This window comes from Ahaetulla prasina, chromosome 2 (genome assembly GCF_028640845.1).
Source record: "Ahaetulla prasina isolate Xishuangbanna chromosome 2, ASM2864084v1, whole genome shotgun sequence".
NCBI lineage: Eukaryota > Metazoa > Chordata > Lepidosauria > Squamata > Colubridae > Ahaetulla > Ahaetulla prasina.
In genome coordinates, this window is record NC_080540.1 from 32,232,107 (window position 1) to 32,244,569 (window position 12,463).

At 36.4% G+C, this 12,463-nt stretch overlaps 1 protein-coding gene across 1 annotated transcript in view; it reads right to left on the reverse strand.

The window, feature by feature from the left end:
• The window catches only part of CFAP20DC (CFAP20 domain containing), a 203,844-nt gene that overhangs the window by 98,461 nt on the left and 92,920 nt on the right, over positions 1–12,463 (reverse strand). Inside the window, exons 11-12 of the mRNA XM_058167803.1 lie at positions 8,150–8,466; positions 5,093–5,491 (exon numbers count right to left, since the gene is read on the reverse strand). Of these exons, the coding sequence (XP_058023786.1) occupies positions 5,093–5,491; positions 8,150–8,466 (716 nt within the window). The remainder of the gene's footprint in view (positions 1–5,092; positions 5,492–8,149; positions 8,467–12,463) is intronic.

The window sequence follows — 12,463 nt, forward strand, 5'->3', positions numbered from 1 at the left end:
TCAAGTAAAAATGGCAAGGTGATGTAGATACGATACATCACTAGGAGCCAAATAACTTTAAACCAGCTCAAGGCAATGTATATGCTTTTGGAGGACAGAATTTGGGCAGATCTTTTAACATTTTTAATGGTTGTACAAAAGTATACAGAGAAAGTGTGAACAGGGAAATGGAACGCCAAGGTCTTAGCTAGAAGAAACAAAGCAACTTCTTTTCCAGAAGAATAGAAACTTTGCCCCACCTAAGATTTGAATGGTAATCTAACAATATTTTTAAGGAAATGTCTTCAATTTCTGAAATGAACAATTTCCTAGAAATGTACCTAACTAATGGTACCTAGAAACAAGATTTCTGATCATTTAAAAAAAATATTCTGGTTTATATTTGCATTGTTTGCGACAACCAAATAGAAATTGGAAATTTAAAAAATAGTTGAACTGAAATCATTTTTAAATTTTTAATGGGGCATTTAATGCAAAATGTAATTCCATGTAGCATTCATGGTTCTTCTGAATGCAATACTTTTAGCTGACAATTAAAAACTTATCATCTCTCTCTCTCCTTATGATAAGCATTTTATTAAGCTCTTAAACATTCAACAGATAGACAAAGCCTGTTATCAAAGATATTTTTTCCAGTTTAGAGATGCACATAATGACATTTGTATTCTCCCATGTTCAAATGATTTATTCAGATTTCTTTAAATTTAGTTGCATGTGCAGGGAAGTTTAATTACCCAGCTATCTACTTGGTTGCAATATTACCCAGAGGACTGCACTTCTTTCTTAATTAAAAATATTTGAACTTAATAATAGAGGCCTCTATTAAAACATGAATAAATCATTGCAAGTATACAAGTCCTTAAATTTTACTAAGTAAGTAAGAGTTGTTTGATCATTTTTGCCAGTCATAATGCAGGAGGGGATTAGGAAGGATTTTTTTTTCTTTTGAAGGTCTTCGTGCATATGAGCTTTGACGAAAAAGCCAATGATGGAAATCTCTCTCTCTCCCCCCGCCCCTCTCTCCACATACATACTCTTCACACTTTACTCTAGTACTAAAAGAGAAGGGAGATAGTAGAGGAGATATAACAATGCTTGTAAACTGCAACTGTTTGTTCAAGCAGGAACTTTTATGAATTAAAGAATTGTATTTTTTTCTGTCTTTTTTTAAAAAAGAATGTTAATACACTAATAATTACTAACAGGTTCATTACTAGATTCTGAGGTCTCAAAACCCATTCATGTTAAAAAGACGAATTTGTTTTGGCTTAAAATATGTGGCTGTCAAACTACTTTGATCCAGGCCATTGTAATCATTTGAAACTAACAGATCGAGGTATAATTGGATAGGTTCAGTCCAGCTTTCTCAAAAAAGATTCCTAACCAAGAGTCAAATGCTTCATTGGAGCTTTCTTTGGATACTGATTGCTTCAAAAAAGATACTAGAGGTCATTCTTGTCCCACAACTGGTCCCTATCTGGTCAATTAGTTTGTCCATTGAAAGAAAAAAAAAAGAATGCTGCAGTTGTGTAATATGTCTGATAATTTCTGCTTTGTCCATTCACAGGGGTGTCAAACTGGCAGCCCGCGGGCAGGATGGGTCACGCGCAGGCCATGCTCACCCCAGCTCCGCAAAGGGGAAAAACATCGCAAAATGTCACATGATGGCAACGTTACACAACAAGTTTGACACCAGTGATTTAAAGGAACAGATTATAGAATAATCTTCCTGGAGCAAGCCTCCTTATAATGTATGATGATACAGAAATACATTTATTTATTCAGAAGTTATTTTACAGTTTTTACGTTTATTTTTATTTGTTCCATATTTTGCATTTTTGAATTGCATTATTATGGAACAGCCTAGAATCACTGATGGAAGGCATCATGGAAGGAAACATGGAAGGCATGTTTATTTTCAAAAATAAATATAAAATAAACATTTGTTAGCTGTAAAGAGTATCACCATATGCAGATGGACTTCGATGACGAATTTCTGTTAAAGACTCAACAAAGAGTAGACATGGATCTAAAGAACAACAGAGACGACTGATACAATTAGGCCTGTATTTGGGATGCTTATAGAATCAAAACTCCAGTGCCTTGACTTCTCGGCACCAAAGTTATGGATGGAATGCACATATAGCCAAATAGAAATGGAACAGGAAAGTCAGGAGCTATTGTAATGATACCGTAAGTTCTAGACAGGAAAATATCATACAAAACTGATAGTTTGTATTATCAGAACGCAAACCATTTAAAAATTCTGTAAAGTTCCTGGTTATTGCAGACTATTTAACCTATCACTTGAGAAAGGGAAATCTAGATATCAGGAAAACCTAGATATTAGGTAAGAAAAATGTAAGACTAGATGAATCAGAATAGAGCTGGAAGGGATCTCGGAGGTTTTCTTATCTAACCTCCTGCTCAAATAGGAGATCCTATACCAGGGGTCTGCAAACTTGGCTCTTTTAAGACTTGTGGACTTCAACTCCAAACTTTGCTGGCTGAGGAACTCTGGGAGTTGAAGTCCATAAATCTTAAAAGAGCCAAGTTTGCAGACCCCCGCCCTATACCATTTCAGACAGGTGGTTGTCCAGTCTTTTCTTAAAAACTCCCGGTGATGAAGCACCTATAACTTCTGAAGGCAAGCTGTTCCATTGGTTAATTTCCATTAGGAAATTTCTCCTTAATTCCAGATTGCTTCTCTCCCTGATTAGTTTCCATCCATTGTTTCTTTTCTTGCCTTCTGGTGCTTTGGAAAATAAGTTGACCCCCTCTTCTTTGTAGCAGTATTCAAATACTGGAATACTGCTATCATGTCACCCCCAGTCCTTCTTTTCTCTAGACTGGCCAAACCCAATTCCTGCAACTGTTTTTCATATGCTTTCTTTTCCAGGCGCTTAACCAGCTTAGTTGTTCTTTCCAAAGTGCACTTTTTCCAAAGTCTCAACATCTTTCTTGTAATGTGGTGACCAAAACCAGACGCAATATTCCAGGTGTGGTCTTTCTAAGGATTTATAAAATGGTACTAATACTTCATGTGATTTTGATTCTGTGTCTCTGTTTATACAACCAAGGATTGTATTAGCTTTTTTGGCTGCTATATGGTGGGTAATAAAACCAGGAGAATAAGAATTAAATTGATGGACATGAATACAATCCCCCACCCAAACGGCTTGGGGATTTGGACTATGACATTTTCTATTATCCTTCAATCACTTCATTTTCTATTTGGGGAGAGGGATGGCTGCAATGATGTTCTGAAGTGCAGAGAGGAATGATCTTCATCCACAGATTACTATTGAAATTCTGTCAATTTTCCTTTCCTTTAAACTGACTTGGTAATGTACCGACCTCAGCAGTTTGCTCTTAAAATTACAATAACCTTGCCTTTTACCTTGTGTAGACGCTTGAACCATTGCTTGATAATGAAACTTAATTTTCTCTCTCTTTTTCCCCCCCAAAGAAATCCAGTTTGATAGCGATTGGAAGAGAAATTAAATACCGACTTAAAAAATCAGAATAAAAGAGCTGAAACTCAACCAGACCTTGGGGATTATCCATGCCAGTAAGTGCTTTCCCTACTTGAGAAGTCTAAGCAGCTGTCTATTATAACTTAGGAGAGAAAGGCTTGTGAAAGCTGCTGTGAAAAGGGCGTGTTTGGCACACTCGTTTTGGTCTTTCCTCTCTCTTTTGCTCAAAAAAGAAAACATTCAAACAAAGGTTTGAACATTTCAGATAAAGGACAACCAACTATGGGGCTGGTATTTTGCTCACCTCTTTATATAGATTATTAACAAGCAGAAGTTGCTTGGAAAATGCTATTCATTCCTGAAAGCCTCATAAGAAAAAAAAATGCTATGAGCCAAGAGTTGAATTACTTGCCCATTTTTTAACGCATGTGGTTGCTAGATTTGCATTTTAGCAGACAGACACTTATTTCCAGTCTCTACTCGCTTAGCTGAAAAACATGCAATCATGCTTGCAGGGCAGACAGCCCCAAGTGCTAGAAACACAAAAACAAAATCTGGTATTTCAGAGAGACAATCAACCTGTCAAATTCCATGCCTGCTATTATTCTAACAATTGGGGGAAAAAGTTCTTCTTATGTGGAATTCAGTCAGAGAGCAAATAGCTTTGCAAAATCTTTTCCAAGGGAACATTACTATGGCATGTAATTATTGATCTGATATCTCAGTTCCGTAAGACTTTAGGGTGGTGCTAAAGGTAAATGTTGATATCTAAGGATTTCAATTAAAAAGAAAAATAGATGAAACAGATCAGGTGGTATGAGAATAAATGTCATACATCACACTAAAGTGCAATCTTTCCCAGCATTTATATTATATTAACCTAATAGCCAGAGAAAATCCATAAGCAGGATACAAGTGTGGAAACATCTTTCATTGTAAAAATGAACAAAATTCTTCAGTGTCTGCAATTGTTCCAAGAAACTTCTTTTCCTCCAGCTGCTAGAAACTTTCTGTAGATATACGAGCCATATTTAAAACTGGTTAATAAAAATTCATTAATTTTTCTGCTCTCTTCTTTCACTCACTATTTTAAGAAATGTCAATTTACAATTGGACAGATTGGAAATAAGTTGTTTTTGTAGAAAATGTTTCATTATCCCAAACAAGACTTTGTCAGCCTCTGACAAATCCTGGCATATAGACTGACAAACCATGGCAGATGAGTAAGTTTTAAGTCTGATTTTCATTAAAAAGTTTTGATATTTGCCTCTCTTTGCTATTAAAAACATATTTTCTATCCAAGGTCTATTTACTTACATTTATCTTCCAACGAGATTTAGTGTGCCTGGGAGACTATGTACTTACATTGCTAACTATTCTTGATCCTAATTAGTAGTCCTATTTTGCCATGAATGTATCTTGTCTTTTTTTAAAATTTATAATTAATTAATCTTTGTATCATGGATCAATCTGGCAGCTTTCCTCCTCTTCCATATGATTGATCTTTGCTTTATCCCTTGGTAACACTTTCTAAAATGCTAATGTTATTAACAGATGCAAAGATGCAAAAGCTTAAATATCCTTTTTATTCCAACAAGATTTATAAAAATACTTACAGGAATTTGGACTATTGGATTTGAGTCCTCCTGCTGGATTTCTTTTAGGGATTTTCTACTTATGGAACTTCTTAGTGCACTGATGGAGAAACCTTTTGAGACCCTAGATATTTCCTTACAGGGTTCAGATGGGTTTCCGATCGGGGATAAACAAGAAGTGGGCAACAAGTTTCTTTGAATGTTATTTGCTTTGTCCATTATCGCAAGAGCATCTTCAGTACATTGTGGAGATACTTCTTCAATCTTTTTTGTACAGAAGTTGTATGTCCTACTTTCAGGACTCTTGGATGCCCTTTTGGGAAGAATCTCCTTGGATATTACTGGCTGAGGTAATCCCGATACGAAATAGTTATTTGGAAGATTATGAGTCTCTTGCACGAGGTCCATGTAACTATCATCCTAGAATAGGAAAACAAGACAAGATGAATTATTTTAAACACTGCTTATTGCCATACATTTTCTAGCCTCCCCAGAATATTAGAAAAACTACAACCCTTCTTCTCTTGCCTGAGAGGTAACTTTTACACTGATATTATCTGGAAGGAAAAAGAAAGGAATATTTATGAAAAATAAAGCAAGCACAACTAATATTCTGAAATTATGAACATCTAGCCTGAAAACAATTATGATCTGAAGGTCTATTTCTATTTTATAATCCAGCCTTATTTCTATTGCAGGAATTGTTACACAATTATTTATTTGTTGATTGGAAAAATCAATTTCAAAATAAAAACTGTTGTTATGCTAAATCAAAAACTGCTCTGAGACTGAAACATTCTGAATAATGAAGAAAAATATTTCTTGTTAATGGGTATTTAAAAAAAGCAAAATGTTTAGAATAGGAAAAGTCTTGGAAGAAATCATTTCTATTTCCAATTATATTATTTAGATTATCATCTCAGTTTAATAAACTCTGATATGAACAAATCCTTTGGCTGTGCTGGAAGCTTCTTAGTAGGTGGAAACCAAACTAGGAAGCTTTTAGTAAACTATGTATAATGTCGTCTATTTTACTTTTTTTCATCTCAGTGAATAATCCAATCCTTCTGGTTTGTAAACCATGTCTTATTATTATATGTGAAGCAGGCCATTAGTTTTGGTCAATACACCATGGTTAAAGCCAGCATACTTTAACGTGATATTGAATTCAACCAATTATCCTCTTCCTCTAACCTAGACAACCATAATTAATGCCTTTTCCAAATTTGTAATGTGTGTTTTTTTTTAATTCAGATTCTTTTTTCAGAGGAAAAAAGGAAAGTATTTTTTCATTAAATTTAATTTCATAACTGCCCACTGTTGCTTCAAAACAAGATGGATAGCAAATAAATTTAATAAATAAACAAATACTTCCTAGTTTATTTGCCAAACTGTGAAAAGATTTAGGATCGACAAAATACTTCATTTATATCTCATTTTATTAAGAATGGCCAAATTCCTCTGTTTAATTATTAATCTATTGAAGTAAAGAGGTTTCCAGTTTTTTTTAAACTGAAGGGTAAAAATATAGCAATTATGTTTATGTGCCATCAAGTAATTTTATAGACTTCTAGTGACTGGATAGATTTTTCCCATGAAGATGTTTCACTAATTCTTTCTTCCAATGGTATATTCATCTACCTTGCTGGTGGTTACCCTCTTCTTCTCTTTCTATCCACCTTTCCTAGCATTAGACTTTCTTTGCCAGTGAGTTGAATCCTCATATAATGTGTCCAAAGTAAAATAATTTAAGCCTGGTCATCTGTGTTTTGAATGAGAACTGTAGGTTGATTTGTTCAATGATTCATCAGTTTGTTTTCATGGCTGTCCACGATATACTTAGAAGTTTTCTCTAATGTCAAAATTCAAACACATCAATATTCTTCCTGTTCTGTTTCTTTAAAGTCCACCTTCCACTTCCATAGAGTATCATGGCTTGCAAAACCTTTTTGTAGGTGGAGACACATCATAGTATTTGACTATCTTTCCAAGGTGTTTGCAAGTTGCTCTACCCAGTGTTAGTCTGTGTCATATTTCTTGACTGTATGTTCCTTTTCAGTGGATGGTTGCTTCTAAAAGGCAGAAGCAGAAGCTAGCTACTGTTTCAATATCTTCATTGTTAATTCTTAGGCTGGTTGTTCTATCTGCTATTGTTAGTTTGGTCATCTTTACATTTAATTTTAGTCGCCTTTTTTTCTCACTGTGTTTTTCGACTTTTAGTATTAGAGCTTGCAGATACTTTGCATTTTTGGTATCAGAGTAGCATCATCAGCATAGTCGGTTGTTGAAATTTCTCCCTCCAATTTTAAAACCATGCTCATTTTCTTCTGACAAAACTTCCCCTAAAATACACTGCTCATATGTAACTAAGTTTTTTTTTCTAGATTGCTTTCTCTTTCCAAGTTCAAATTCCAATATGATACTCTTTTCTTCAGGTTTTGTTCCACAAAACAGCCCTTTGAATAAGATGGGCTAAGAGACTGTGACTGGCCCAAAGCTTTCCAGTTTGCCTTCCAAAACTAATTGTGGACCAGGGCCTTAGTTGCCCTGAACCCAGCCTCCTGGCCTAACCACTACAAAATAATAACTTTTCTAACTGACAATTCAACTTTCTTCTGAAGACTTTTTTTCTACCTCTATCACACACATCACTTTTTAACGTATCCATACATGAGGAGGAATCCCAGGTGTATTGCCAGTGGGAATACAGCAAAATAACAGCAAGCCTTTAAACCTCTGGTGGCTCAGACTGCTAAGACAGTCTGTTATTAACACAGCTGCTTGCAATTACTGCAGGTTCAAGTCCCACCAGGCCCAAGGTTGACTCAGCCTTCCATCCTTTATAAGGTAGGTAAAATGAGGACCCAGATTGTTGGGGGCAATAAGTTGACTTTGTATATAATATACAAATGTAAGCCGCCCTGAGTCTTCGGAGAAGGGCGGGATATAAATGTAAAACAAAACAAAACAAAACAAAAAACCAGATGAAGACTATTGCTTAACATAGTGTAAGCCGCCCTGAGTCTTCGGAGAAGGGCGGGATATAAATGCAAATAAAAAAAACAACCATCATGTTACCTCTCCATTGCTCTCATTTCCATAGAAATCATCTTCCATTTGAGCTCCTCGCCAGTCCTTGCTAATTTCTTCCTTCAAATCCAAAGAAAAAGTGCAATCTTCTGAAGAAAGACTCAAGGGCTTTCCATGAGGTGCTGATCTAGGTTTTGAAGAGTAGGTGAAAATATCCTCAGGGACTTCAGCTGCTTCTTTGTTTTCATATGTCTGGTCGTCACCTGGGGCAGAGCATGAAACATCATGGGATGTTTCATAGGCTATCGGCAGAGGACTGCTGGACCCCAATTGAGAGTTTTCTTTGTCAGGAAATATCCATTCATCTGCAAACGTGAAAAGTTGAACAATGCGTATTAATGATTTCTGTATGTCTCTTCAGGAAAAAGCAACAATTCATACTGCAATATAGATAAGTAGGTAGAAACTGTAAAAAAAATCAAAAATATTTTAAAAAATGGTAGTAATTCATCTGTTGGACAAGAAGTGGGGACCTCCAGGTTCAAATCCACCATTAACTATGGAATTCACTGGGAGACCTTGGGGCAATCAGTAAATTGAAAGTATGTTAATTTTCTTATTCATTTACTTGTTCATCCATCCATCCATCCATCCACTCACTCAACCCACAAGACATGTAAGATCGTTCAACTCAAAACAATATGACTTTGGCTGAAGTATAGCATAAAAATCAAACAATAAATCAAGCACACTCCCACCATTTAACATTAATATACAGTATTTACAATATACAGTATAAACACAAAAACCACCCTATAAAAAGGGTTGTTTTGGTGGGGAATAAAACAAATAGAAATTGCCTTAGACTCCTTGGGGGGAAAAAAACCCCCAGAGAAATAAATCTACTAAGTAAGTAATAATAATTCTAACTTCTCAGAATAGAACAAAATGAAAAGTCTTACATAGACCTTTAATTCATCTGTCTTGCACTATATATTTGGAGCAGTTCTGCTGAACAAGGTCCTGGTTGCATGGACATATTGGGGACTTCAGTATGTAGTATGGTGAGAAACCATAGGACCTATCAATGAGGAATCCTTCCTTACAACGGTACCAGACTATTGCATTTTCTACTTTACTGATCCTGTCTTTAGTGTTATAATTTTTAACCACTCTTCTCAAAAGATTTCCAGATAAATTGTTTATAGCTAGAAACACATATTTTAATTTCAGTATACAGATGATTTTGGAGAAATATTAGGCATGATGTCCTCTCTTAATGTAGCGTTTTGGTGTTTATTTTGCTAGATCACTGCAAGATTGTTGATCCCAACGTTGCAGGTGTTTTCAATAGTATAGAAGTACAAGCTTTTATTGTAATTAATTATCTACCGATGACGTTCCTCCACTTTTGTTCCTCCAGTTTCTACACGCAGTGTGTCTTCCAGTTTATTGCAAGGGCCTAGGCTCTTTATGTTATAAATCTTTTTAAGATGTGGTCACAGAACTACTTTGCACCTGAAACACTAATCGGTGTAGGAGTGGTGGTAAAAACATCCCTAATGAGCAATATTGTTCTCCATTGTACAAGAATGTCAAACATTCTTCTGGATAAAGTACAAAGATGTACCTGGTTATACTACAGTGTGTATCAATAAAGTATAATGTAAACAACGAACAGCAAAATAGTTCCTACAATGTGTATCTTCTGAAATCTTCCCTAAATCCATTTTAGGGGATTCATTGTTACAATAATAATAAAAAATCATTCTTAGAAATGATTCAAGTTTGTTCCTATCTGTTTAATCATATCCCTTCATCTACACATCCCCGCTGTATTCTGTTTCTTAGTTATGCTGGAATGTGACTGAAATAATTATCATCACATTTCTTAAAAAGTGAATTTACCTTTCTTCTCCAAAGAGGATTTCTTAAATATTCCATCTTTTATTTTCAGCTAATGTTTAATTCATACTTGAATCTCAACTCTATAGCTCTGGGCTGGGGTAGGGTGGGGTGGGGAACATGAATATATCCATTTTACCAGCTTCCCTTGTGATCAGGCAATACTAATCTTTTTATTTTAGAACAAACAAAAATCCATATCCACTGATATGGATTTAAATAATGGCTGCCAGATCGGCCAGAAGCAATTTTTTAACCCTTTCATTACTAAATTATATTTTGTTGTTTGAAATGATGCTAGGGAAAATGATAACATGATTAAGGAAAATGTGAAATAACATCAAGATGTGTTCAAATATGCAACATTCAATTATTTTCATTGAAAGTAACACCATATACCTTGCTTGCTAGAACCTGGAACACCTTCAGAAATTAATAATATCACCAACAATTTTTTTTAAAAATTCTTAAGTTTAATCTATTTCATTATTAACAGCAGACAAATATGAAAAGTATAGAAGTTTTATCTCTTTCTATATATTAAACAAAAAAGCATAAAGAAGTCCCTGTAAATTTTATTCTGCTAATCGCTGCCAACTATAGGAGGTGGTACTCAATTCCATTTCAAGGCCATTTATTCAGCATTGTCCAAAGATGTTTCTGCGATCATGTGGCCAGTATGACATTGTGCAGCACTGTTACCTTGCCACTGAAGGGGTACCTGTTTATCTACTCGCATTTGCATGCTTTTGAACTGCTAGGTTGGCAGGAGCTGGGGTGTTGTGCCTCGCCCGCCCCCCTCTCCGCAGCCGGGCCCCTCTCATCTCCTGTTACCTCAGCCAGGGACTGATAGTGCAGATGAACGGCCTGGCATGCCTCCAGCCCCCAGTCCTGGCACCATGCCCAGACAGACGGAACAAGACGAATGGCCTGGCATGCCTCCAGCCCCCAGTCCTGGCACCATGCCCGGACAGACCGAGCAAATAAACCCCTCCCCCACAGCATGTGAACATGAGGAGCAGGAAGCCAGTCACGAGCTGGAATTGCCGGCAGCTGGAGGGTGGATGGATCCACGCTTCTGGAGAATGGAGAGGCGACGTCAGCAAAAGGAAGGGAGGGGCAGGCCTGGATAAGTGCTGAGTCATGGAGCCACACCCCATGGCCTATATAAAGGATCTGCTTTCTGGCATTCTTTGAGTCAGGCAAAGTCTAATTTGGATTGCTGAAGTTACATCTTGGACTCCTACCTGCCCTGAGAACTCTGACAGAACTTTGGCAAAGCTGCAGAGGCTTTGTGGCCATGCTTGATACAGACTTCCCTGACCCGGCCGTCAGAGGAGGAGTGGGACACGACATGGGGTGAGGACAAGAGCTCACCCTGTCACATGGTGCTCAGGTCTTGAACCAGGGCTATCAGCTTTCCAGCTGACAAGCCCAGCATCTTAACCGCTAAGCCATCACCATCCATGTACACACACACACACACATATAATATATACTTATTTTCAATTTCTCACTGAAATTTTGTTGTTCTTTTGCTTCTGACTCATCATGACCTGATGGCCATCATCTTGGTAGGATTTTCATTAACTATTTTTGTAAAATTCTTGTTATGTTTTTTTCATCAGTGATCCAGCCACTGTGCCTTCTGTCCCTTTTTTATTGTCATTTATTTTTCCATGCATCAAAAGTCTTTCCCCAAGATTCTTGCCTCATCCTGGGTGCCCATAATATATAAGCTAGAGCTTCAGTATTAGAGCTTCCAGTGAGCATTATGACTTTACTTGGTCTAATATTGAATAATTTGTTCTTTCTGCCTTCCAAAGTATTCTCAACAGTCTTCTCTAGCACCATTTAGCCACACAAAATTTCCACATTTAGATGGATGGTTCCATTTTCACATTAATATACTACATCTTGGAAAACCTTGACCCAGACAATAGATACCTTTGTCATTGTGATATCTCTGGTCTTTAACGTTTTCTTTAGATTTGCCAAAGTCTGTCTCTCGGGTAGGATCATGTCTATTCCTTTGTGCAGAGAAAAAGGGGTTGTGGTTCGGGGAGTATCTTATTTAAAATGCTTTCTAGGTTCCTTCTAATTTACAGAAAGCCAATTTTTCACTATGTAAGCAAGGTGTTTTTTTGGCCTCATGACATTGAGGATTGGAACTGGGCAACCACTGAACCATTCACAAATGCAATTTAGGAAGGTTTATAACAACACTCTTGGCAATTTATGATGTTGCCCATCCAATAGAAAGTGAAGAACCCCCTTCCTAAACTGAACTTGTGACTGGTTCTATCTTTGCCTGGGGAGGATAGATTTTGTTCAGCTTGATACTTCTGAAGAACTAGATAAAAATTTATAAATTTGACTGAAATATAAACAAGTGGAAAAAGAACCTAGTGAATAGTATTGCAGAGCTGTGTTTCACACCAATTATTGCACAGTTCA